The sequence below is a fragment of the Eucyclogobius newberryi genome, unplaced genomic scaffold, assembly GCF_026437365.1.
Source record: "Eucyclogobius newberryi isolate DKJ021-1_F unplaced genomic scaffold, fEucNew1.0.hap1 SCAF_17, whole genome shotgun sequence".
NCBI lineage: Eukaryota > Metazoa > Chordata > Actinopteri > Gobiiformes > Gobiidae > Eucyclogobius > Eucyclogobius newberryi.
The window spans coordinates 19,240,643-19,268,574 of NW_027315801.1; the positions used below are offsets into that span (position 1 = coordinate 19,240,643).

Consider the following 27,932-nt stretch of genomic DNA (forward strand, 5'->3'; position numbering starts at 1 on the left):
AGCTGCTGTGAAGTCTGCCCTACACAGAGGAGGAGATCTCAGCCTGAGAACTAGACCACACCACAGACCAAGAGCCTGAGCTGACCACTGACCACCGCCCAAAACCTCATTCTGCTCGAGACAACATGATGAGCTGCGTGGGTCTGGTGCTGGCTGCTCTCTGCGCTTTGGCTACAAGCGGAGGTAAGGGTCATGTTCCAAGCTTCGCTTCAAGTTTTGTGGGGGAAAAAAGATCACTTCATGTTTATTGCTAGAACCAATATATTTTAATTATTAGCATTATTGTTTTGTTGTATAAAAATGGGGGTTAACTAGACTAAAAACCTTTTTTCTTCTATGGCTTCATACCAAAGCCTCAAACTCGGCATGAATTAATAAGTATACCTATTCAAATATTAATACTAATCTCCATAGTGGACAACAGCTTCATGTATGCTAATATGCTAATAATCTGCTGGGAACATGTCTGACTAAACCATCTGCTGCTTTTGTTCTGCTGTTACACATCAACATCCTACATGTACTGACTGTATTCACCTCAAAAAGAGAGGACCAAGTAGTTTGAAATACTTTAGGAAGATTTCAGGTAATAATGTACCAACTTTTGGTACCATATTCTTCCCATTTTCAGTCAGCGTTTTGTCTTTATTGTTAAGCAGAAAAGTAGGAACAATTAAAATGTTTTTCTTCAGAGTGGGTTACATTCTGTGCTAAGCAGAATAGAATCTGTTTTACAGGTAACACTTTCTAATAGTTACAATGCATGCATGACTGAATACATATTATGAGATACTGGATGCATCTTCTCAATCCCTATCATTTTCTTTCTATTGTTGCAAAGGTCATTATAGACCAGCAAGTGTACAGTTAAGTGCCATTTAAATAAGACATACTTGTTTCTGGTATTTAGTATTAAGCTATAACATGTAGATCATCATTTTAAATTGTGTTAATTGTAAACCACATTATTTATCTAGATTCTAGAATGACTTCAATACAGAATTCATTGACTAGACATCATTGACTTTCTTTTCAAAAGTGTTTTTATTTCTTTAATGTGACATTATTTGAACGCTACATGTTTGACCCAGAATCAGTAAAAGCAGAGGAGACATTTTCTGTGCTCTCCAGCCTCAGATGCAGGACAGTACAGGATGAATCAAACATGCAAGAATGAAAAATACAACGCTGAGTAAGTTAATGATAATAGAACAACGTTTTAACATCAAGAAAGTTGTAGAAAAAGCTTCAGTTGTAGTCATCTGGACTCAGTTAGAAAAAATAGAAGTTTCGACTCTCATCCAAGAGTTATTGTCAATAACAGAATTTAGATCGAGAACTCCGATATTTATTCTATTCTGCGGTAAGTCCAGCCCATTGGGCGTAGCCTTCCTGAAGAAGAAAGAGTTGTTTGTTTCAACAGAAACTCCCCCCTTGTATCTACCGAGCTAGCCTATTCAGACTTTTAATGGGCTATTAGAATCCTCTTTGTCTTTGTGAGACCCTGGCTCAACCACCCTGAGTACCTGATTAGCATCGAAATGTCCTGGTCCTGGTCCTCTACCTTTCCAGGGGTTCAGTATCCCATTATAGATACCAGGAAGATTCTTCTCAAAGTGCTCCATGTACAGGTTGGCCACTATGGGAGAGACGGGCGAGCCCATGGCACAGCCATGAATCTGTCTGTAAAATTGTCCCCGGAATTGAAAGCAAGTGGTGTTCAGACAGATGTCCAACAGTTTACATATGTGTTCAGGTGTCAGTTTGGTCCTTTCCTGTAGGGTGGTGTCTTCCTGCAGTCTGATCCTCACTGCTGCTACTGCATCAGAGGTCGGGATGCAGGTGAACAGGGACACAACATCATATGAAATCATGAGGTCATCTGGGTCCAGTTGGAGATGTTTCACTTTATCCACAAAGTTGTGCGTGTTTTCCACATGATGTTCCGAATTCCCCACAAGTGGAGCCAATATAGTTGTTAAATGCTTGGCCACATTGTAAGTGATGGAATCTGTGCTGCACACTATGGGTCTGAGTGGAACCTCCTTTTTGTGTATTCTTGGAAGGCCATAAATGCAGGGCATGGCTTCACCAGGATACAGTCTGTAATACAGAGGCCGGTCTATCACTTCCTCTTTTTCCAGCCTTTGTAAACAGTCTATCACTTTCTTCTTGTAGCCACTGGTCAGAACTCTTTTCAAGCGTTCGTATGTGGTCGTGTCCTCGAGGAGGGTGTAGACTTTGGCTTCGTAATCAGCTGCGTTGAGAATCACAGTGCAACGTCCCTTGTCTGCTGGGAGGATGATGATGCTATGATCTTTTTCTAGTGCTGAAAGTACTTTTCTCTCTTCAGATGTGATATTTGAAGGAGGTGGTTTGGCACTCTTCAGAGTTGCTGTGACACGTAACCTCAGGTCTGCAGCCTCCGATTCAGTCATTTTGTTGTTCCTAATTGCCGTTTCAGTGGCAGTGATGTAGTCCTCTGTAGGGATGTGTTTAGAGGTGACAGAAAAGTTAAGTCCTTTAGAGAGCACCTCCTTTTCTGCCTGTGTCAGGACACGATCTGATAGGTTCTTAATCCAATTGTTTTTGCTGGTCGCTAATTTGTCTGTCTCAGTCCTAATGTCTAGCTCGACCTCACCTGCATTCTTTTTGTTCAAAAGAATGTTGAACTTCTTGATTTGGCGTTCGTTGCTCCTCTTGTGCTGTGCTTCTTGTGCTGTCTGTGTAAAATCCAGCACTCTCTTGAAAGCTTCTTCAGGGAGTATGCTGGTTAATTTCTCCTGTAAAGTTCCTGTTCTGTCTTTCAATTTATCAATTCTGACGTTGTTTTCCTGGATCCTTTCACTAAGCATCTGCATAAGGCTCTTTCTCCAAATCTTCTCTGCTCTGTGTACTGAAGTTTTTTCTACTATGGAACACGCCTGGACGAATGAGGGATTACACCGACATCAAGAAAGTTGGTTAAACTTTTCCCTTTGAATGAAAAAAAAAGACAAATCCTCAGAAGCTGACATTATATTGTCATCTTTGTGTTGTTGAGTTTACCAAAAACGGCCAAAACCTTTCCATCATTCCACCTTTCTTTAAATGTACTTACTACTTTGAATCGATATTAATTCTACAGACATTATTATTTTTCAAACCTAAAACTAAAGAGAAAACACAAACCATTCCCTCGGCAAGAGTTTGAATTATTGTTTCGCCCCCGAGGGATTTTGGTATCGGTAGAACTCAGCAGAGTTTGGATTCAATAAAAACGCATATTCCGTATCTGTTTTTGCAAATAAACTATTTCAGAATGTCCATCAAAACAAGTATAGATCCTGTTGTGTGCACTGGGGCAGTGTCAGACCCTGCAGTGCTTTGGCTGACCACAGCAAGGGTCACGTCTCTCTCTTGACTCCATCCATGTTGGCAGCACTCATCACTGGAGCCCTCTCAGAGCCCTGGGCTGTTCTCACCAGCGGAGGGGCCAAAGTCTTGCTGGGCTCGGACATGGACTGCCATAGCCCCCATGTGACCCATTCAGATCTGTCAGCTGGGTTTGGACTGGGTTTGGACTGGGGTTGGACTGGGGTTGGACTGGGTTTGGATTGGGGTTGGACTGGGTTTGGACTGGGGTTGGACTGGGGTTGGACTGGGTTTGGACTGGGGTTGGACTGGGTTTGGACTGGGTTTGGACTGGGGTTGGACTGGATTTGGACTGGGGTTGGACTGGGGTTGGACTGGGGTTGGACTGAGTTTGGACTGGGGTTGGACTGGGGTTGGACTGGGTTTGGACATGGTTTGGAGCAATCCTGGCACTCTCTAGAGTCTTGGGGAACATGACTGGTCCCAGCCGCAGACAAAAGCGGGGCTGTGGGATCCATCGCAGCTCTGATACTTGAGAAACAAAGCTGGAAAACATCCTGAAGGAGGGGCCCCTTTGATCACCCCACGGGGCCCAAAAGAACCCTGGTCCTTCTCCCCAAAAACAACCAACAACAAGCTGCTCTTTGTGAGGCAGTGGCTTATTTATGGCAGACTCCGGATAAAGGCGCTTTGGCCCAGACAGGAGCGTGTTTAATCGCCTCTGACTGTCACGCCTCATTACAGTGACTTTAATGCTGTCCAGATTTAAACACATCTTTGTTTTTCCATTTCAGATTTTAAGGAGCTATCCATCACCACTATAAAGGTACTCTTCTCCTTCGTATTTGAACATTCACAACACAGAGCCACAGCGGTAACAGAAACAAATCTGATTCTTATAGACCTGACTCTGTTTGGACTGACTCTTCAAACATTGTTTTTATAGACTTATTGAGAGTCTGCGTGATGTCACGCAGACACTATATGTTCTAGTGTTTTTTATTATTGTATTTTCCATTCTACGCGTTTCAACTCCTTAACGCTTTAACCGATTTCAACATGTTATACCTCATTACGATTGCTTTCACAGTATTACATGTGCTATTACTTTTGACATTGGTACTTCTTGTACTTTTTGCAGTATTTGCAAAAGTATCAGTATTTTGACACTTTTCGACCGATCGTTTTCACTGTCTCATTATTGCTATTACTTTTGACATTTGTACTACTTGTACTTTTTGCAGTATTTTCAAGTACTTTTTCCCCATTGAAATGAATGGGGCATTGAACACAATTCAGTTTTTCAACAAATGTTAACCCTTCCACACTTTCAACAAAACACTTTCAACACGTTCAGAATTAAACAAATTGGTACTTACACACATGTAGTACTTTTACAAATATGTAGTACTTTTACACACATGCAGTACTTTTACACAAAAAAATACTTTTACACAAATTCAGGAATTTTACACAATTAAACTACTTTACACCACTTCACACTTCAACAAATTAATACTCACACACATAGTACTCGTACACACATGTAGTACTCTTACACACATGCAGTACTTTTACACAAAAAAGTACTTTTACACAAAAAAGTACTTTTACACAAAAAGTACTTTTACACAAAAAAGTGCTTTTACACAAAAAAGGACTTTTACACAAAAAAGGACTTTTACACACAAAATACTTTTACACAAAAAAGGACTTTTACACACAAAAAAGGACTTACACAAATGCGGCTATTTTACACAATTAAACTACTTCAAACAACTTCACACTTCAACAAATTAGTACTTACACACATGTTGTACTATTATACACTTTTAGCAAGAATGCAGACACTCCAGCAATGGCTTCAGCCATTGCAAATTCTAGTTCTACATTACTACCTATCATGAATTATAAACCCTAAAGTGGAGATCCTTCTTTTACTGCAGTCCCATTTAGAACACTTTTTAGTTAAGAACATTTAAGTCCTATGAAAATGAAAGGGGCAAAAATAGCAGCAGTTTAATGTCCATGTGTCACAACTATATTTAAATTGTTCTGAAATATATTCAAAGAAGCCTGTTTTCTTCAAACTTGTGCTGCTGAAGTCTCGGTGTCTTTTAGTGGCTTCTAGAGGCCGCTGTGGCAAGCATCATTGTTCTTCTTCTGCAGCTGCTCAGTCTGTGGGCGTGTTCAGAGGCCCGTTCACGTTCCACTCTCTAACAGGAACTTTTAGAACCAGAGCAGCAGCAGCATCTTGTTTTAGAGCTCTGTACATGCCCTCTGAGAACAACACAGCCTCAAACCATGTGCCCCACTGCACATGTGCCGCCCCACTGCACATGTGCCGCCCCACTGCACATGTGCCACCCAACTGCACATGTGTCGCACCACTGCACAGGTGCCCCACTCCGCACCACTGCACATGTGCCCCACTGCACATGTGCCACCCCACTGCACATGTGCCGCACCACTGCACAGGTGCCCCACTCCGCCCCACTGCACATGTGCCCCACTGCACATGCGCCGCCCCACTGCACATGTTTCCCCCACTGCACATGTGCCCCCCACTGCACATGTGCCCCCCACTGCACATGGGCACCCCACTGCACATGTGCCCCCCACTGCACATGTGTGCCCCACTACACATGTGCAGTGAGGCAGTGAGTGCCCCACTGCACAGTGGGGCACATGTTCAGTGGGGCGGCACATGCGTAGTGAGGCGGCACATGCGCAGTGGGGCGGCACATGCGCAGTGGGGCGGCACATGTGCAGTGGGGAACAGGTGCAGTGGGGAACAGGTGCAGTGGGGCGGCACATGCGCAGTGAGGCGGCACATGCGCAGTGCGGCCCCACTGCGCATGTGCCGCCCCACTGCGCATGTGCCGCCTCACTGCACATGCGCCCCACTGTGCAGTGGGGCACTCACTGCCTCACTGGTTCTTTTGGGTCATGCCAGTTTAAATACCTTAAAAATACCTTGATTAGTCTGCTGGTACTTGGAGAGCCACTGGTCTATATTATTATTAGACATAAATTATCTACTATTTTTCCCAAATTATGATATGGGCCTAGAAATGAAAACGGTAAAACAAACTGTGATGTGATGCTTTTCACACAGACACTGCTGTGGTGTTACCTCATATAGATACTGTGTACAAGAATTGTGATAAACTAAATAGATAACTAGACTCACGGGTAAACGTGATGTGACTTTTTGGCACATCACTTGTTCAGAGTAAATGGTCACATTTATTTTCTCCTTCCATGTAAAACTCAACAAAAGTTTAAAGAATGATCCATACAAACCTTTGATTGTAAAATGACATGTTGCAGTTGATGGTGATGGTGGTTGTGTTGCAGGAGGAGCCGTACGCCATGAGCCGTGGCAGTGAGCTGGAGGGATTCTGCATGGACCTGCTCACTGAACTGTCCAAACGAGTGGGCTTCACCTACAAGATCCACCTGGTGAAGGACGGACGCTACGGGGTCATGGACCAGAGCGGCCACTGGAACGGCATGATCGGAGAAGTGGTCAGAGGGGTGGGTCCAGTTTCCACACTTTGTGGGGACATTACCTTGACTTACATTTATTCAATTACATGTGTTTTTTATTGGTACAAAATATATTTGTTACTGCAAATCAGCTCACTCGTTCACAGATCTTACTTGAAGTGGTAGGTGTAGGTAAGTTTAATGACTGTGGAAATAATATGTCTGTGTGCCGTAACCCGACGACCCGGTACAAAACTAGCCATTTAGTTCAAACAACCCCAAATTATTTTATTTCTCAACTATTTCGCCGACTCACCTACCGGTCTTTCCTAAGACCCCTGGACTGTTGAAGCCCGACCCCTGGACTGTTGAAGCCGGACCCCTGGACTGTTGAAGCCCGACCCCTGGACTGTTGAAGCCTGACTGACCCCTGGACTGTTGAAGCCTGGACCCCTGGCGGTCACTCCAAAGTTTTGATCTTTTTTTTTTTGCCTTCAAAGTAACAAAAATAAGAATTTACCTACCGACCGACTCACTTGAAAAATGTTGGGTCGGGTTACAGCAAACAGACAATTTATTTGGGGCAGCCTCACTGCTATTTACCTCGGGACCACCTGTGTTTGGCGCCATCTACTGGCTGCAGAGGGGATTACACACAGCCTGTTTAAGATAAGATAAGATAATCCCTGGCATCGGAGCGCAGATTGTGATTGGACGAGAGAAATTCACAGAACAAATCTGGAAATTAAACACTTAAAACTTAAAAGACTTAAAAAACAGATTCTCAGAGCCACAAATCAAGAAAATGTCAGTTATGAAAGAGATTCAGAACAAAGTGTTTTTGACACTCTTCTAACAAGGATTCATCAAACTAGTGTGAATGAAGCAAAGTTATACTTGTTTATGAGGGAACAATCTAGAACAGGGTTAAAATCACAAATAAGTATGTAATATGTGTAATTTGAGGGGGGGGGGAAATTAAGTCAATTTGATCTGCCAAGTCTGTCCTCTGCTCCAAATGACTGTTTTACTGACAGACGATTGGCTGTTGACCTCTCCATTTCGAATGGTTTAATCTTGATTGAATAAAAACTAGATGAATTACACAGCCCTACTCCCACTCAGAAGTCCAACCACTGATCTAATGGTAACGAGTGTTATACTTTGAACTGAAATGTTATGCCAAAAATAAATACAAAAAAATGTGATGCCATTTTATATCCAACATGATTCCCCCCCATCAGGAGGCCGACCTGGCAGTGGCCCCCCTCACCCTCACCTCTGTCCGGGAGCATCACGTGGACATGAGCACCCCATTCCTCCAGACGGGCCTGGGCTTCCTCCTCAACAAAGAGCTAGTGTCCCACGAGAGCTCCCTCAGCCTGCTGGCTCCCTTCACCGCCGACATGTGGGTGGGACTGCTCATTGCCTTCCTCCTCACCGGACTCTGCATCTTCCTTGTGTCCAGGTGAGTCCGGGATTTTAAATTTAGCCTTTAAATGCTGGGTGTTGTTGATATCAAAAAATAAAAAATAAATGTTTTTATTATCCAGTTAGAAAACAGAATAAGCCTCACACTTTGGGTTGCCAGAATTATGACTTTGGGGGTCTTCCATCCAAGTCGCTTAACAAGTCAAGGCTTATCCAGAAATCCTGGGCGAAACTGGCTCCAGCTCCACCTTAAGCCTAAAATTGTTCCATGAAAGAAATAATCCTGGGTCTAACCAACACTAATTCAGGCCTTAGGTTTAATCAAATATGTGCATTTGTGACCGACCGTGGATAAACCAGTTACAAGTCAACCCGGGGACATTTTGAGTTATTGAACGTGTGAATTCAAAGCTTTCCAATGATGTCTCACTCATGCACATCTGATAATATTTAGTTGTGGTCATTTGAATGTATACAACTCTCAAAATCTTTCACTGAGAAAACGGCCTCTAAAGTTTTTCACCTGAGTGAGCCCAGAGTCACAGGGGGGCTCATTTGTGACTGAACGTGGCCAATCCAGTTACATGTCTACCCGGAGACATTTTGAGTTATTCACAGATTCTGAAAGTGTGAATTCAAAGCTTTCCAATGATGTCTCACTCATGTAGATCTGATAATATTTGAGTAAGTTGTGGTCATTTGAATGTATACAACTCTCAAACCCATTCACTGAGAAAACGGCTTCCAAAGTTTCTCACCGGAGTGAGCCCAGAGTCACAGGGGGGCTCATTTGCATCTCATTGAGATAAGCCCTCCCCCCTGTCACACTGACACCACCTTCCCCCTACAGCTGTCACTAAAGACTCAAGAGGAGTGTTATTGATGTGAACTGGACTTGAATCAGAATTAGAAGTTACTATATTAAAATGGAAATACTTGGATTACAAAAGGCCCTGAATAGCATCAAAGAATCAGAATCAGAATAGGGTTTATTGCCATTTGTTGATAAACAGATCACACAGGTGATTCATTGTGGATGTGTAATACACTTCGACAGGAAATGAGAGATGAGGGAAAGAGATGAGGAATGCAGATCTGACGAAGACCAACTGAAAACCAGTCCAGAGTCCAGTGTCTGTGTCTTTGCAAAAGCAGCAGGATGGCTCCATACTTAACAGCCACAGCAGAAAATATAGCATACTTTATGAAAACTAATAGTTTAGAGCAATTCAATGTTTTAATAATAATTAAAATGTAATAATTTGGATGACTAAATAGTCAAGCCGCAGGAAGGGCGTGAAATGGGTGTGGTCCTGTTCCAAAACTTAAGATAACAAATGTATCTCTTAATTTCTTGCCATTGTAGCATACACAATGGCCTGGTCATTACAACAAATATTCCCAAGGTTGAACATAAATAGGCAAAGTAAGTTTAACCTTAAAAAGTCAGACTTCATCAAAGGTCAAAACATTCCAATAAAAATGGTACATTGTTTCACATGAATGAGTGCAGCACCATCTGACATTCTGTGTGAGATGATAAAATCAAAGCAGTGGCAGGTTAGCTCCGAACAGCAAAGTTCACCAGGTCCACTCTAGTCAAATTAGTCAAAGAAAACCCCACGCTCCATCACAGAAGCATCTGGTTGGCAGTACAACAGTAAATAAAAAGTAGAATAGCAGTGGAACGGTAACATTTAGAGGAATAAACGCCTACCTGCAGCAGCTCAACCACACCCGAGACCCAAACCACACCCGAGACCCAATCCACACCCGAGACCCAAACCATACCTGAGACCCAATCCACACCCGAGACCCAAACCATACCTGAGACCCAAACCACACCCGAGACCCAAACCACACCCGAGACCCAAACCACACCCGAGACACACACTCCTACTAAATAACAGCGCGCAGCCATGTTTTAAAGAGCTTGACGTTTTAAAGTCTTACGATACATGCACAAATTCTTGCAGTAGTTTGGTAGTTGGGAACTTTTCCGCAGGCAGAACATAAAGGCAGAGATGGACCAGGAGCAGAAAATCACCTGGGTTATACCATTAGGAACAACAACAAAAAAGGATTACAGCATGCCTCTAGCTGCAAGCAGGTTGCCATTGCAACCTGACAAACACTGCCGAACCGTCATGAAAATGTTGAATGAAGTACTATGGAGTTGTTTGTGAGGAAGGGGTGAGAGAAGGGCGATGTAGGCGTGCTCTTCGCTGTGGCAAGGGCCTTATGGCCGCTTGCAGTTTTAGTTATTATTATTATGAATGTATTTATTTGTGTATTGTTTTCAGAATGAGTCCAACTGAGTGGGTGGAGCCGGACAAGGATGAGCAAACCTTTACTTTGCTGTACAGTTTCTGGTACATCACCGGAGCACTCACTCTGCAGGGTAAGACATCTGCAATGACATACAAAATATTATTACTGGTAAAGAAGCTATTCATGCAAAGGTGTTCACTCTATTAAATGTGTTTGCTCCACCAGGGAGCGCTATCACTTTCTTTACTGATGTCATAAACCTGATTGTAAACCACTCTGTGGAAATCCTTATCCGTGGCGGTGACTTATGCCCACATCAGATGTATCAAGCTCAAAAAGCATTGGAGAAACAATATATAATAAATTCCGCAAAATTATAAAATATATAGGGCTTATTTATATCTGAAGGGAAAGGAACCTTAGTGCTTGTAACGCACTCACTTCACTAATCAACGTGAGAGCAATAAAACAGGAAAAAAATGACTGAAATGGAAATGGGCACAATAGTGCCACGCCCCTAACGGGAGGATGTTGAAACTTCCCTTTCCATCATCTGAGATGCTGCTAAAGCAATTTTGAGAGGAAAAATTATTGCTATTGCTTTGGCACAAGAAAAACAAAAGGATACAAAGCGAAATGATCTGCAACAAAAACTAACATATCTGGAAGTAAAATATGCTAATAAGGGTAATCCTCAGGTAATACAGGAAATTAAAAAGATACAAGAAGAAATTGACCTATTACAAAAATGGGTCAATTATTTATAGCCTGGAAAATAAACAGAAAATAAATAAATAAATAAGAACAATAAATCAAGGAGTGATAGATTCACCTCTGAGTGGTATAAAGCTCTAAAATATGCTTTTGACTACTTTTAACTTGGCACTTAAAAACCTCAGACCCATCCAAGTGGAAAGAAGCCATCACATCTATAGTACCTCGAGGGCAATAGATATGACGGGAGCAATTCACTACCACAAACTCATGATTGATGATTGACAGAACACATTAGTTTACAACTCATAAATCATTCATTTCAGTATACAATATGGTGTAATCCCGCATTTGTTCGTCATCTGGAAACAGTATTGAGCGTACAATATTAAAAGTCAAAATGATGCACAGTAGTGCAGTGTTTAACGCGCTCGTTTCACATCAAGAAGGTCCAGGGATCGATTCCCGATGGGGTGTGTGGTGTTTGCATTTTCTCCCCTTGTCTACGTAGGTTTCCTTCGAGTGCTCTGGTTTCCTCTACCACTTAAAACATCCCCTCTAGAGCCAGGACTGCAAAGGGTTTCTTAATTTCAGTGGGACTTTCCTGCTTAAATAAAGGTCAATATGTATTGCACGTACCTCAAAGTGCTGTATTTATGGCACGTGCCATTATTGCACATACCCTAAAGAGTGTGTATTGCATTAAATATGATGAAATGCTTACTGAGATGATCTGAGCCACTCTTTTAAGAGACTTCTGAAGGTTGCTCAGTTTTTCTGGCATGAACCTCAAAGTCCCGCTGCTTATGGCTCTGGGGGGTCTCGATTCAGTGCTCCTGTATTTTATGTAATCTTTTAGAGGTGGTGGAGCCACTCTTTGTAAACATTTATATATAAGGCAGGCATTTTTAGATGTTATGAAGTTTTCAAAGCTGAGCAGATTTCTCATGATCCTGTGTCTGTTCTTGTTTGTGTTTTCCCTGGTTCAGCTCTTGTTCGGCTCCTGTTCGTATTTCGCTCCCTGCCCTGTTTTCCCGTTCTCTGCAGCTGCCCTTCCCTTGTTAGTCTATGGGAGGGTATATGTGCTCCCTCTCTCCCTTCAGCCTCCTGTTGCCTAGTACAAATATCTGTTTAATGAAGACTGCTGAAGTTTATGTTTCATGTTACTCTGCTGGAGACACTTTTAGTTTGATCCATCTGATCGCAGATCTGAAACCTGTTTGCATTTGTTTTTTTCCTGAAATAAAGGAACCCTGTCTGGGACACTTTTAGTTACCTTTTAGTCTGTTTTGGTATTCCTGTTTCATTATCCATCACAGGAGTTTTAGTTATACATTTTGTTCACTCCATGTAGCGTTTGAGTCCGTTTGACCAGCGTGATAGTACAATCAAGCCAGCATGGACTCAGCTGCACGGAAGGAGAGCCCAATGGAGCAGTTGGATTGACTAGATAAGTGTCTGGAGCAACATCAGACTCATCTTCTTTCTGCCACATCCAAAGTTTAACAGTCTGCAGTAGCTAATGAACAAACCATGGCTAGTTTGACAGCTCAGATCCAACAGCTGGCAGCTACTGTTAACCAGCTAGTCTCAGCAGTTGGTTCAACCCAAACCAGACCATCTACTCCTCCACCTCCTGCTGTTTTTACACCACCTGTATCAGTTTAAGAACCTCGAGTAGGCACACCAGAGCGCTATGGTGGGGATCCTGATGGGTGTAATCAATTTCCCATAAATTGCTCCATTTTGTTTGCCTTACAACCCAATACGTTTTTCACAGAGAAAGCCAAGGTAGCATTTGCCATTAATCATCTCACAGAGAGAGCTCGTTTGTGGGCCACTGCTGAATAGGAGCGGCAAACTCCTGCTTGCTCCTCATTTCAGGCTTTCGCTGAAGAACTTGGCAAGGTTTTTGGAGTAACGTCATCTGGTCCAGATTCTGCGAGGGTTATTGGGTTTACGAGACAGGGTGGTTGCACAGTCTCCAATTATTCTATTGAATTCCGGACTCGGGCTCTACAAAGCCAGTGGAATTCTTCTGCCCAAACTGAGGCTTATCTCCTTGGTCTTAATGACTACATAAAGGATGAGCTGGTTTCATACGACCTCCCTTCCTTTCTCGGTGTCCAGTAAAAGGGGCAGGCTCATCAGTTGATGGGGGACTACTTTTTTTTCTTCTTCTTTTTTTTTGCCCACCACCACCCCCCCTCTTCAAGAGGACAACTTTATATTTTATAAAGCGATTTTACAGATATACTATTTGTCCTATCTGTATCTCGGGGTCTTGTTCACAAGTGAGGGAAGGATGGAACGTGAGATTGACAGGCGGATCTGTTGTGGTAAAGAAGGAGCTGAGTCTAAAGACTCAGAGCTCTCAATTTAATTTACCGGTCAATCTACGTTCCTACCCTCACCTATGGTCATGAGCTTTGGCTAATGACCGAAAGGACAAGATCGAGAAAATGAGTTTCCTCCGCCGGGTGGCTGGGTGCTCCCTTAGAGATAGGATGAGGAGCTCAGTCACACGGGGGGAGCTCGGAGTAGAGCCGCTGCTCCTCCCATGTCTAGAGGAGCCAGCTGAGGTGGCTCGGGCATCTGTTCCGGATGCCTCCTGGGCGCCTCCCTGGGGAGCTTGTGCTGTAGTGGGTGGTTAGAGCCAAAGAGCAGAAACAGATACTGATCGGTTTGTGTAGGTTTCCTATATACTTCTATTCGGAGCTTCCCGTCCTCTCCTCTGATAGTGGAACAATCAAGAAAGGCCAAGCGGCCTTCTTCTCTTGTAAACCTGATATTCAGGTCTACAGCATTGATGTACTCTGAGAAGGCTCCAGCTCTTGTTTCTTGATTGTTACAAATGTATCATCAAGGTAGCGAAACCAAAGCTTTGGGACAATGCCTGAAAAGGAGGTCAGTGCCTTCTTCTCAAAGTGTTCCATATACAGGTTGGCCACTATGGGAGAGATGGGCGAGCCCATGGCACAGCCGGGAATCTGTCTGTAAAATTGTCTCTGGAATTGAAAGTAGGTGGTGTTCAGACAGATGTCCAGAAGTTTGCAGATGTGTTCAGGTGTCAGTTTGGTCCTTTCCTGTAGGTAGCATCTTCAGTCTGGTCTCACCGCTGCTACTGCCTCAGAGGTCGGGATGCAGGTGAAAAGGGACACGTGATCATATGAGACCATGAGGTCATCTGGGTACAATTGGAGATGCTTCACTTTGTCCACAAAATTATATGTGTTTTCCACATGATGTTCCTAATTCCTCATCAATGGAGCCAAGATAGTTGTTAATGCTTGGCCACATTGTATGTGATGGAGTCTGTGCTGCACACTATGGGTCTGAGTGGAACATCTCTTTTGTGTATTTTAGAGAGGCCATACATGCATGGAATAGCTTCCCCAGGATACAGTCTGTAATACAGAGGCCTGTCTATCACCTCCTCTTCCTCCAGCTTTTATAAACAGTCTATAACTTTCTTCTTGTAGCCACTGGTCAGATCTCTTTTTAAGCGTTCGTTTGTGGGCGTGTCCTAGAGGAGGCTGTGGAATTTGGCTTCATAATCAGGTGTGTTGAGGATCACAGTGCAGCGTTCCTTGTCCGCTGGGAGGATGTTAATGCTGTGATCTTTTTGTAGTGCTGAAAGTGCCTTCCTCTCTTCAGGTGTGATATTAGTGGGAGGCGGTTTGGCACTCTTCAGAGTAGATGTGACTCGTAACCTCAGGTCTGCAGCCTCCGATTCTGTCATTTTGTTGTTCCTAATGGCCGTTTCTGTGGTTGTGATATAGTCTTCTGTAGGGATGTGTTTAGAGGTGATAGAAAAGTTTAGAGCTTTTAGAGAGCCCGTCCTTTTCTGCCTGAGACAGGACGCGGTCTGATAGGTTCTTAATCCAATTGTTTTTGCTGCTCTCCAATTGGTCTGTCTCTTTCCTACTGTCCTGCTGAGAAGAATGTTAAACTTCTTGATTTGACGTTCTTTGCTCTTCCTGTGCCGTGCTTCTCTTGCTGTCTGTGTAAAATCCAGCACTCTCTTGAAGGCTACTAGATATCTAGTTCGGGAACTCGAATCCACAGCCAGAAATTTAGCAGACAACAGGAACCATTTGAGGTTCAATCTTAGATGTATATAGACAAAACAATATGATCCCAAAGAGCCTACAGATCAAATCACCAGTTAAAGGACACAGAGCAGAGAAGATTTGGAGAAGGAGCCTAATGCATATGCTCAGCGAAAGGATCCACTAAAACAACGTCAAAATTGACAAATTGAAGGACAGAACAGAAACTTTACGGAAGAAATTAACTAGCATATTGAATTGTCAGAAGATGACAGAAAGGTTGATGAGGTTGTGCCTAGTTATTTGAAGAGTTCTTCTGTGTATTTAGAAAGTGATGCTAATGTTTCTGATTAATTCTGTAAGTCAGAAGTAGGATTTTAAATTTGATTCTAAACTCGACAGGAAGTGAAGAGACTCCAGCACCGGCGTACTGTGCCCTCATCTTTTAGTTCCTACGTTTTTCAGCATCACTTTTAGGCCGGATTCTTCTGATTTTATCTATATTATGCAGATGGAAATAGTCTGTTTTACAGGCTTGATTTATATGAGCTTGAAATGAGAGCTCCTGGTCAAATACGACTCTGAGGTTTCTTACAGTAGAACTGGAGGCTACACTGACATAGTCCAGTGTGACTATCCGCTCAGATAGAGCGTCTCGTAGATGTTTAGGGCCCAGCACAATGACCTTGTTTTTTTCAGGGTTAAGAAGCAGATAATTAAGTGTCATCCAGGTTTTTATATCCTTCACACAAGTACTAAGTCTGTCTACTTGATCGCTCTGATCAGGTTTTGTTGATAAATACAGCTGAGTGTGACTGCATAGCAGTGGAAGTTAATGCCGTGTTTTCTGATAATGTGACCTAACGGCAGCATGTAAAGAGTAAACACAACTGGACCCAGTACTGACCCCTGAGGCACACCATAAGTTACTTTAGAGCAAGGTGAGGAGATCTGGTCTACATTAACAAACTGGTACCAATCAGATAAATAGGAAGTAAAGCCCTGAGGGCGGGGCTTCTAACACCTACATCACATTCTAACCTCAGCAATAGAATGTTGTGGTCTATGGTGTCAAACGCTGAGGTCAGAACCAGGCTCTGAACCCTGCTGTGGTGGGCTCTGATCCCTGCTGTGGTGGGCTCTGAACCCTGCTGTGGTGGGCTCTGAACCCTGCTGTGATGGGCTCTGAACCCTGCAGTGGTGGGATCTGAACCCTGCTGTGGTGGGCCCTGAACCCTGCTTTGGTGGGCTCTGAACCCTGCTGTGGTGGGCTCTGAACCCTGCAGTGGTGGGATCTGAACCCTGCTGTGGTGGGCTCTGAACTCTGCTGTGGTGGGCTCTGAACCCAGACTGGAAAACTTCACATAAGTTATTGTCCTGTTGGTGGCGACAAAGCTCTTTAACTACAACTTTTTCTAAGATTTTAGAGACAAAGAGAAGATTTGAAATAGGTCTGTAGTTTACCAATAGGTCAGGATCTAGGTTAGGCTTTTTCAGAAGAGGACTGTGGAACATAAGCACATTCTAGTGAAGTATTTACTATAGTAAGAATAGAGTCTATAATTAGGGGGAGAATGTCTTTGAGGAGCTTGGAATGGGGTCTAGGATGTAAGTTGAGCTTTTAGAGGACATAATGGCTGAAGTTATCTCTCTTGATCAACAGCTGTGAACCTTTCTATATTTACTGATGGACTTGTATTTGACACTAGTTTTACAGCTTGGGCGTGTTCAGGGCGAATAGTGGGCGTAATTGAATCTAGTTTATTGTTGTTGTTATTGTTTTTATTTTATTGTTAAAAAAAATAGAAGGAAAACATCAGAGCTGAGACCAGCTCGTTATAGAATAGCTTACATGGGAAAAGATCATAAAATGCAGAAACGTCATAACGGCTTCATCTGTGAGGGACCTTCTAATATGATTAAAATTGGAAATATTAAATTTTTAATTTTAATTTCGACATGTTTTTGAAAGAGTGTGGAATCCAACAACGCATCCAAGTATTTAAATTATGTTACTAGTTTAGTTCCTGATCCCCAAAAAAACCTCAATGTCAATGTCTGTGGCCTTTTTAGAAAACGCACTCCATGGTGTTGAAAGGCTTGCATCTGACCACCTTGTATATTTCTGCCCTTTTCATCTCATTTTCAACCCGTTCCCGGTTGAACGGCACTGAGGGTACGGTACGGCACCGCGCGCTCCTGTATCTCTGTTGCGCTGAGCCCCCACACACACACTACCGCGTGAATGTTTAAGCCGGCCGAGATGAGCGTGTGTCACAAGTGGGCGCATTTACCTTTCACTCTCCCCATGTCGTACAGTTATTTTTCCTCCATTTTGGTGGGATCCAGGGTGCACACTTGGTCCCGCCGAGGAGCTCTTAACCATCAGAAACACAACTCTTATGGATCTAGTACCAGTTTTTCTTTAGCATCTGCTGCAGAATAAGTCCTTCTTTTGGATAAAAGAGTGAGCGCCCTTACCTGGGATTTTCCTTTCTAACGTGAACTCACTCTCCAACAAACTGGATGAACTGGCGCTGCTGATGAGACCAAACAGAGACTTTTCATAATTTCCTGTTTTGTGCTTCACGTAGACGTGACTCAGCGAGTCTGTCGCAGACTGCGTCGTCGATCTGGAGGGCTGTTTTTACATTGACAACGCCTGGTCTTTAGATGTGACTGTGATTGCTAAGCACTGCTCTCCTTCTCTGGAATATCTTGTCATTAACTGCAAACCATTCTACTCTCCAAGTGAGTTCGCCTCATTCATTCTGGCCGTTGTTGACATTCCATTGAGCGCGAACGTGCAAGAGACACAGCGCGCGCTTGCGAACCATGTTCTGAGTGTGAAGTGGACCTCCCTGGACTCCTTGTGTATCATCCTTTATTTTAACTTTATTTTAAAGGGGAATCTCAGCCATGAACTACCAAAGTACAAACAGTCTAATAAGAGAGGAGAACACACTTGACCACTGCTATACAATCAGCAATGCATTTTGTGCCGTGCCCGAGTTGCTGTTGGCTCTTCAGATCACGCCATGGTTCACCCGATCCCCACGTACTATCCGAGTTTGAAGCTCTCCAAACCTGCTCTTTGAAGTTCAATGCCCAGAAGACATTGGATGTGGACTTCCACTTTCTCGGCACCATCATCACAGAGGACCTCAAGTGGGAGCCCACCATCTGCTCCCTTATCAAGAAGGCCCAGCAGAGGATGTACTTCCTGCGGCAGCTGAGGAAAGTCAAGCTGCCAGCGGTGATGATGGTGCAGTTCTACACAGCCACCATTGAGTCCATCCTCACCTCCTTCATCACCGCGTGGTACGCTGGAGCCACAGCCAGGGACAAACAGAGACTACAGCGCCCTCTGCTGAGAAGGTGATCGGCTGCAGACTTCCATCTCTGCAAGACCTGTACGTCCCCAGGGCTCTGGGACGAACATGTCCGATCACAGCTGACCTGTTTTATGTTGCACCAAATCACCAAAGCAAGTTCCTAGTCTGTGATTTTTTTTCACTGACAATGGCTAAAAAAAAAATCTGATTTTGAGCATACATGGACACTGGAGGCAAGGAGGGTTGAAGTGTCTTGTCCAAGGACATAACAACAGTGCGCACTATCACCCTACTCTGGAACCTGGCATTCCAGCGGTCTTCCATCCAAATACTAACCAGGCCCATCCCTGCTTACTTTCTGAGATCTGACAAGTTCAGGATTTGACCAGTCAGTATGGCCACTATTGCTTAGAATTGTGTTTTCTCAAACATGAATCACTCAAAATTAAACTCTGAGTAATATGTCCTCATCTCCATCCTCACTTCCTCCATCACCGTGTGGTACGCTGGAGTCACAGCCAAGGACAAACAGAGACTACAGCGCATTGTGCGCTCTGCTGAGAAGGTGATCGACCGCAAATTTTCATCTCTGCAGGGCCTGTACATGATTATTTAAGCCACTCCCCTCAGGCAGGAGGCCACTCCCCTCAGGCAGGAGGCTACGGTCCATCTGGACCAGTACCTTCCGTCACAGGAACAGTTTCTTTCCCTCTGCCGTTGAACTCATGAACACTGTCTAAGCACCACTCACTGCACTGTTCACTTCTTATTTCACAACATAACTTTCTATTTTATTATGTACATATCATGCCGTTGTGTATTCAGTGTTGTTGTTTTGTGTTGCTCCGAATCACCAGGACAAGTTTCTATGTTTGTGAATTTTGTTCATTGACAAATGGCAATAAACCAGTCTGATTCTGATTCTGTAATAAGCATGAAGTAAAACTATAATAGCGTGGTTAAAAGCTCATATAAGGTGATTTTGCATAATATGTCTTTTTGTAACTGCTTTTGAGTGTAGAATCATTCTCTGCAATTCTTGTAAAAAATAGTACTAGCTTACTTGTCAATAACTTTACTAGTTTATGTGTCTGACCTCACAGTGTCTTCTCCTGCTTTCTTCAGGTGCTGGCCCTCACCCGAAAGCTGTGTCTGGTCGTGTGATCATTGCAGTCTGGTGGCTGTTTGCATTACTGCTCCTGGCCTGTTACTTTGCCAATTTCTATGCCATGATCCACACGGACAAGAAGCATGCATCCATCAGAACCTTCAGTGATCTGGCTAACCAGGACGTCATCGAGTACGGAGCCGTGGAGGGGGGCTCAACCTCACAGTTCTTCAAGGTACTTGCACCTCGGTCCACAGTCTAGGTGCTCTTTCCGGGGGTGCTCTTAAATGTTTTGTTTCACTCTGAGCGCAGACCTCCAAGATTGCTCTATACCAGCGCATGTATGAGCAGATGGAGAAGCAGCGGAGCTTCGTGGCCAACACTGGGGAGGGTGTGCGGCGGGCTCAAGAGGGGAAATTTGCCTTCATCGGGGAAGCCGTGTCTCTGGACCTGGCAGTGGCTCGATATTGCTCACTGACACGCTCCGAGGAAGTGGTGTCAGAGCGGGCTTACAGCATTGCAGCACCCCGGGGTGAGTGAGCGCTGCATCCAGGAATCAGTACATTCAGTATTCTAGATGATTGGTTCTCATGAAGTTGTAGAGCGAATTAGTGTTTGCGCTCAGCGCAATGAAGGACTCCCGCCGTCAAAGTCCAGTTCCTCCAAATACACATAAAACATCTACTAATTCTGAAAAACTGTCAATGCTGAAAGTATTTTTTGAATTAAGAGATGAGCCTAAGCCAATACCAAAGTAAAACGCTTGTTTGTAATTAACAGCAGTTCAGTCACTTAAAGATAATTAAAGATAATATAATTTACCAATAAGAAGCATATTTTGTACGCCTACAAGCATATATTTTCAACAACAAAAAACGGGGGTTGGGTCGTTAGTGGTGACTGATAAGAAAAATTGGGTTGGCAGGAAAAAGTTTGTGAACCACTGTTCTAGATATTTTATTGATTAAAATGAATCATGTTCACCTGGTCTACAGCTTCAAAAATCAGTTTTTTCTTAAAACCTCTTTTACATATTTTTCACATAATGTAACATCTGGGTTTTCACAGTAGGATTTTTTTTTTAATGTTACAGTCTTCCTAAATGGATAAAATGCATTATTTGCTTCAAAAATCTACAAACAATAATCTACAAACAATACCCATAATGAAAGCGTGAAAAAGTTGTTTTGAAATATTTGCACAGGATTCACATCCTTTTCCCAATACTTTGATGAAGCTTATTTGGCACTAACTAGAGTTCAAGTTTTAACCTTAGTCTTTAATATAATACTACAAGTTTGGCACGCCTATTTTTGGGCAGTTTATCCCCATGTCCCAAGCGGGACCCCCTCTGACTAGTAACCCTAGTCAGACCTTAGTAACCCTAGTCAGAGGGGCTACATACAGAGAATGTGGGATGAATGGCAAGTACGAAACCCACGGTCAACACAAACGACCAAACAACTAGTAGCTCAGCGTTCCAACATCCCCAAGCGGCAACTGCTTGTATCCTTTGTGTTGATGAGAATCAAGCCAGTGCGAGAGGTCAGGGGCGAGTTAGCGGTAACTCCCCATCCAGAGATTGGGTACAAAGCCCAAATAACCACGCTGAGCACGGCAGCAACTGACTTGAAAGATAAGATCATGGCGAGGATGAACAACCGGCAACTCCGAAGCCCATTACAGCGGCTAAGTGAAGTACTCTCAGAAATTCTTCTCGAGGATGTGAATGCAGCATTGACAGCTATCCCTACGGCAACCATCACTAGCAGCAGTGATCCTTGAGAAACTCGGCTATTGTAAGAGCAACCATGAGATGAAATACCCACCGTGGGAAAGGAGGTTGAGCAAACTGTCTGAGGCCCAGAAAAGTGCAATGCAAAAGCAAGAGGTACAACCAGATGCCCATACCTGAAGCACTCAAAACTGCCAAACAAAGGCTCCAAGTCTTGGCCAGCCGCCTAAAGCGGTAGACGAGAGAGAATGAAGCCAGGAGAATAAACGGGTTGTTCTCGTTTCAACCGGGGAAAGTGTACACTCAATGGCAGAAAGTGTACACTCAATGGCAGGGTAATAACAGCAGAGCAGACCCACCAAGGCTGGAAACTGAACAGTACTGGAAAGGCGCATGGGAAAGGGAAGCATCCCACAACCGAGATGCACAGTGGCTGATGGCTCGCAGAGAGGACCACAGCAACATCCCTGAACAGAACCCAGTTACCATCACTGCGGCAGACATATAGGAAAGAGTCTCGGGCATGAAAAACTGAACAGCACCGGGCCCTGACATGATACATGCACCGGGCCCCGACACGATACATGCACCGGTCCCCGACACGATACATGCAACGGGCCCCGACACGATACATGCACCGGTCCCCGACATGATACATGCACCGGTCCCCGACATGATACATGCATACTGGCTTAAGAAACTCACCTCACTCCACGAGCGCCTAGCAGCCCAAATGAACACACTGCTAAGGGACGGAACTCACCCTTAATGGCTAACTGATGGGCGTACGATTCTTGAAGAGGTAACAAGGAAAGCGGCTACGACCAAATATCTACAACGAGTGAGGCAAGTCCTCAGAAGCCAGCTCAATGGCAAGAACAAGTCTCAGGCAATAAACACCTGCAGGAATAATCAGTTGGCCAAAGGAGGAGATACAGACCACAGATGTTAAGACACAAAAACTCCCGAGCTTGAAAGGGGTGGTGATATAGATATATATATAAATATATAAATATATATATATATATATATATATATATATAAATATATATATATATATATATATATATATATATATACATATATATACATATATATATATATATATATATATATATACATATATATACATATATATATATATATATATATATATATATACATATATATATATATATATATATATATATATATATATATATATATATATATATATATATATATTTATGTATATATAAACATATATTCTTGGGAGACCTTGGGAGAGGGCTCACCTCTGGCCTAGCGATGCTAAGCTGATCTACGGGACAATGACATTCCAGAGCCACAAGCTAACTTTCTCTCCCAGAACTAAAAATTCTGTACCCGTTTTTAAACGTGATTGATACTGCATCATGCAAAATCAAGCAAAGGACCTTTTTGCAACTTTTCAAGTCCAGGAGAGCCTTTTCAGACCAGCCTCATCTGTGAATCAGTGCAACGGCCCTTTTCCTGAGGATCGCCTCAGAGCCAAGGACACACAGGCTTTTGGACTCCACACAGGACCATCTCCTCAGCTTCTGGTTCTGTTCATATGAATGCACTTCACAGGCTGATAATATCATCTTAGAATTAACTCCAACACACAACTAGATAGATCTAGAACAATCATGTCTAGTGTTTCCATCTGTTATCAACTCATTTGCATATTCTTAATTCATATCTGTTTAATTATTTGGTCATTAAGTCTTCATTTACCACATTTGGTTAAGTGTTCATTCATTTCCAGAAAAGGGGTCAATGTCACGGTTACATTCTCACAAACCTTCAGATCAACGAGCAAATTACATTTTAATAAATAAATTAATTTAGATATTGATTATAGAGTTGTTAAATGCTGAATATACGGCTGGTGCCCCAATTTACTTTTAAAATATGATATCAAACATACCCACACTTATACAGTGTGTCATGTTTGAACTCTTGAACAATTCATTAATCATTATCATCCTTGAATGCCCCGCCCTCTTTCACAAGTGGGAGGACATTCATAACCCTACATATACTGGTACAGCCCGTGCGAGGATGCATACGCAAAGTATATTGCGCTACACAAAGCAACACCAAGACAGAGCGTGACAGCCACTGTCGGTCTTCATAACTAGGGCCGATCTTCTACTTTTGGAGACCACAAATGTCTGAAGGGGAATCTCCAGGAAAAGTGGATAGTTTTTCTTTTAGAGCCATAATTTTGCGCCTTTTTCTTTGATTGCCCAACGATGCTGCAACCCGATGGTGCAAGGGAGAAGCCACCTTTGCAAATGGAGTGTCTACAGATCCTGCTGGGCTATTTAACCGCGCCGGGGTTAGACCGCGCTGGGTTAGACCGCGCTGGGTTAGGGATAGGGTTAGAGTCAGGGCTAAGGTTAGGGTTAGGGTTAAGGTTAGGGTTAGGGTTAGGGTTAGCCATGAGGCCATTTGGCCGTGGCTCCTGAAACTGCTGGGCTTTTTGACCGCGACGCGGATCTGCAGCCACGGCCCTTTGCAAAACCCTCAACAAATCTATGATAATAACTTTTGAATCCAAAGAAGGATCGGAGCGCTGAGACGGTGCAAAAGTCATTTGCAAACTGACCACTGACTGGCCCTGCAGGTCTCCAAAGATTCTTCCTGAGCCTTTGGAAGGTGCTAGGCGCATTGCATAGCCCAAAAGCATCCGTTTCCATTCAAGAAGACCGAATGGAGCGCAGAAGGCTGTCTTGGGCCTGCCGGCTTCAGTGACTGGTACCTTGTTATAACCGCTTGTCAGGTCCATGTTGAAAACCAAGGCTATCAAGGGAATGTAGTCCCTCATTCGTCCAGGAGTGATCCAGAGTAGACAAAGCTTCAGTTGTAGTCATCTGGACACTGTTTTAGAAATGCAAAACATTTCAACTGGTTGATTGACAATTACTCTTGGATGACAAATGTACTGATAAATTGTTCTCCAAAGCTATGAAAGAAATTACATTTACCATTAAGTTGTAATTGACTGAAGCACCAAAAGTAACCTGTTATGTTTTATCATGGCTAAAGGTACAAAATGTAACTGCTCTGATGGAGGTGCATGTCTACTTACAGTTGACCCCTGAAGACAAGCAGTGACCCCGCCAGGTTACAAGTCATATGTATGGAGAGGTTACCCTGCTGACAGTAAGAATGCAGATGTTTCAGGGTAACTCTAACCCTGTAGTTCAATAAGTTCAAGATAGATATCTCCAATGCCACAGTAGAACATTCCAGGCAATGCAATAAGCTCTCCATAGACAAGCAGGTTGCGTACCCATGCCAGAAACGCTGCATAGCGCATCTTGAATATGAACATTTGTCCTTTCCTATTCTTTTTGAGTTGTGACACCCATGGTTACACAATAGCATGAATTGAATCCAATAAATGTTCAGTTTAAAAAAAGAAGCATGAAAGAAACCATGTTTCTGATGAAGGAACATGTAAAAATGGTCAAAAAGCAAGTTGTAGGATTTTAAATGTTTGTAGGTTCTTGGAATACTAATATCACTATTAATAGAAAATGTATAACTCATCCTTCCTATACCAGGCTTCTCTCTGATGAAGAACCTTTCCATTGCTATCCTGGAGCTAAGTGAGTCGGGGACGCTGGCCCACCTGAAGAATAAGTGGTGGGCTCGGAGCTGCATGGGGGACCATGAGGGGGGCTCTCTGGAGGCACATGACCTAAGGGGGCTGTTTGTGCTTCTGGGGTTGGGGTTGAGTCTGGGAGTCCTTCTGGCCCTGCTTGAGCTACTGTCCAAAGCCCACCGCCAGGCCAAGGATGGCAAGGTAAGGGAGATCTAGTCAAATTGAATGCATTCATACTTTGGTCCTGTTTTGGAACCCAATTTAGTCCAAATAAAGACTTCACTTGGTCCTGTTCTAGAGGAAATATTTACCCACAATATTCCATGTCTTGATATTTTCTGAGCCATCTGAGATCATATTACCTTCTGGCATATTTTTGGGATGATGACATAATTTTACCTTATATGGTCAGCTGTTCAATTGTCCATTGACACCCATTATAATCACTATGTTGTAACCTGCCAGTTTCCTAAGTATAAATCATGCAATATCCTATGTTTATGTACATCTAGCTAATGAGTGCTCTGGCTTCAATTGAGAAACTAATTGTATTTTTTGGATGATGAGCCCATTTTTACACTATATCTTCAGTTGTGTAAATGCATGTCATTTTGCATTGATGATATCCCCTCCCTTTAGGGCTCATTGTCAGGTTTGTGTGAGTGTTTGTGGAGAAGTGAGGGGGGCTGTGATTTTCCTGAAGTCCACGATCATCTCCACTGTCTTCTGGGCGTTGAACTCAAGGTTGTTACCGCTGCCCCAGGACAAAGTTCACAGCCCTGTGGAGCTCCTGTGCTGATAGTCCGAGTGTCTGAGACATTCTTCGCCAGCTGCACGCACTGCCTCCGTTCCGTCAGGAAGTCAGTGCTCCCCCTGCAGGTGGCGTCAGTGCTCCCCCTGCAGGTGGAGTCAGTGCTCCCCAGGCACGTTGAGCTGGGAGAGCTTGTCCTGGAGCAGAGCAGGAGGATGGTGTTGAATGCAGAGCTGAAGTCCACAAACAGGATCCTGGCATAGGTTCCCGGGGAGTCCAGATAGTGCAAGATGAAGTGGAGAGCCAAGTTGGCTCTGTAGGCAAACTGCAGGGGGTCCAGCAGGGGGGAGGTGAAGGCCACGAGCCACGAGACTTTGAAAGTGACTGAAATCAATAAAACCATTTACATTGACCGTAGTTAGCTGCGGGTCCGGGAGCCGCACGGAACTGTTGAAAGAATCCACAAGACGTCTAATTTTGATAGACACCACAGCGGTTTAGACAAGATAGATAAGTGTTCTCACGCAAAATCTTGTGAATCTGCGTGGTGTTTGTAAAAACGGACCGCAGTGGACTAGAGCTGGTGTAATAGGCAATCTGCAAGTAACACACACAGGTCCCGCCCTGCACCTGCAGTGGAGTCAGTGTATACGAGGTATAAGGCCTTCTTATTGCAAAGTTACGTGATCATTTTTATTCTTTAATTAATCAATTTTCTACCGCTTGTTCCCGTTAGGGATCGTGGGTGACTGCAGCCTATCCCTTTTTAAAAAAATAATTTTAAATTTTATGTATTCATTTAGCATTTGTTGCATGTGTAGGTTGTTTTTGACTTTTGACCAATCAGACGCAACTTAACACACAGCAGAAGATGATATAAAAGATATAATGTAGCCTACCTTTACTACACTGCCAATTAAATACACGCATAAGGCAAAAAAAAAAAGAGGAATTTTATTTTTGTACCTATAACTCTAAACTCTAAACTCTTGTACTATAACTTTATACTTTATAACAAATAAGGAGTTATGATTACAATAATATCGATATCGCAGAACTTGACTCCCATATTGCATGTGTCTGTTTTGTGTATTGTTCAGCAGAGGTCATGCTGCTCCGCGCTTACGTCAGAGCTGAGCCAGCGCTTTGGAGGGGCCGCTGAAAGCCCAGACGCCGAGTCCAAAAAGAGCAAAGCCTGAAGCTCCAGCGGTTCATGAGGGTCCTGTCTCTCTCAGTATCCCTGTCTCTGTTAGCCAGTATAGAATGGATTCATCTTCTAGAATTGATGTCGATATTTGAGATGGAAGGAAAGGGTCCACATACATGTTTCTTTATTTTTACAGGAATATCCAAGCAGAAGAACTGCCAAGTGACTGGATAGGGCTGGATTAGGAAAGGGCATAATTCTCAGTTTGAATCTCTTTGGAATGTTATGTAATGTGTACAAACCCCACCCATGTCTACAGTGCTCCACCCTACAGGCAGATGTAATGTTACAAATTAATATTTTCTCTACTGTACTAACTGTAGAATATTTTCTTATGCTGTGAATAAAGTGTTGTGCTTGTTTCTGTGGTAAACCTGGTGACTATCAATTTATAATGACGTATTAAACATGAACTTATACACTGACTCAACCATATTTGAGGGGACTAAAGTGCATTAATTACCTTATTTTACATATATGCATATTCTACATTTCACACACACCCTCACTCTCACATGCACACACACACACACACACACACACACACACACACACACTTAATAATATGCTTGAATAAAGCTTTAAATATGTTATTACTACTGTATTAACACTGTACATGGCGGACTCGTCATGAAATTGAGACTAAATGAAACCGTAGGTACAAAAGTAAATTTTACTTCCGCTAAACACTTTCTGACAGTTACCGTTTGATCAGAATCTTTACATTTAACTCAGAATTACATTTGGACAAATTTCAGTTATTAAAATAACTTTTATTTTCATACCAGGGGATATACGAAAGGAGAAGCTGCACCAGCGCATTGACCCTCTAGTCCTCAGTTGCACTTGGTTTGGGTGTACCCAAA

The 27,932-nt window shown here is 43.3% G+C and overlaps 1 protein-coding gene across 1 annotated transcript; it reads left to right on the forward strand.

Annotated features, from left to right (window-relative positions):
• Positions 1-27,439, forward strand: LOC140363037 (glutamate receptor U1-like). The gene is made up of 9 exons (XM_072449351.1): positions 1-183; positions 4,149-4,180; positions 6,715-6,894; positions 8,091-8,314; positions 10,581-10,678; positions 19,775-19,992; positions 20,070-20,289; positions 25,068-25,309; positions 26,963-27,439. The coding sequence occupies exons 1-9, from the start codon at positions 126-128 to the stop codon at positions 27,056-27,058; spliced, it is 1,368 nt and encodes a 455-aa protein (XP_072305452.1). The 5' UTR covers positions 1-125; the 3' UTR covers positions 27,059-27,439.
• Positions 27,440-27,932: the final 493 nt, after the last annotated feature.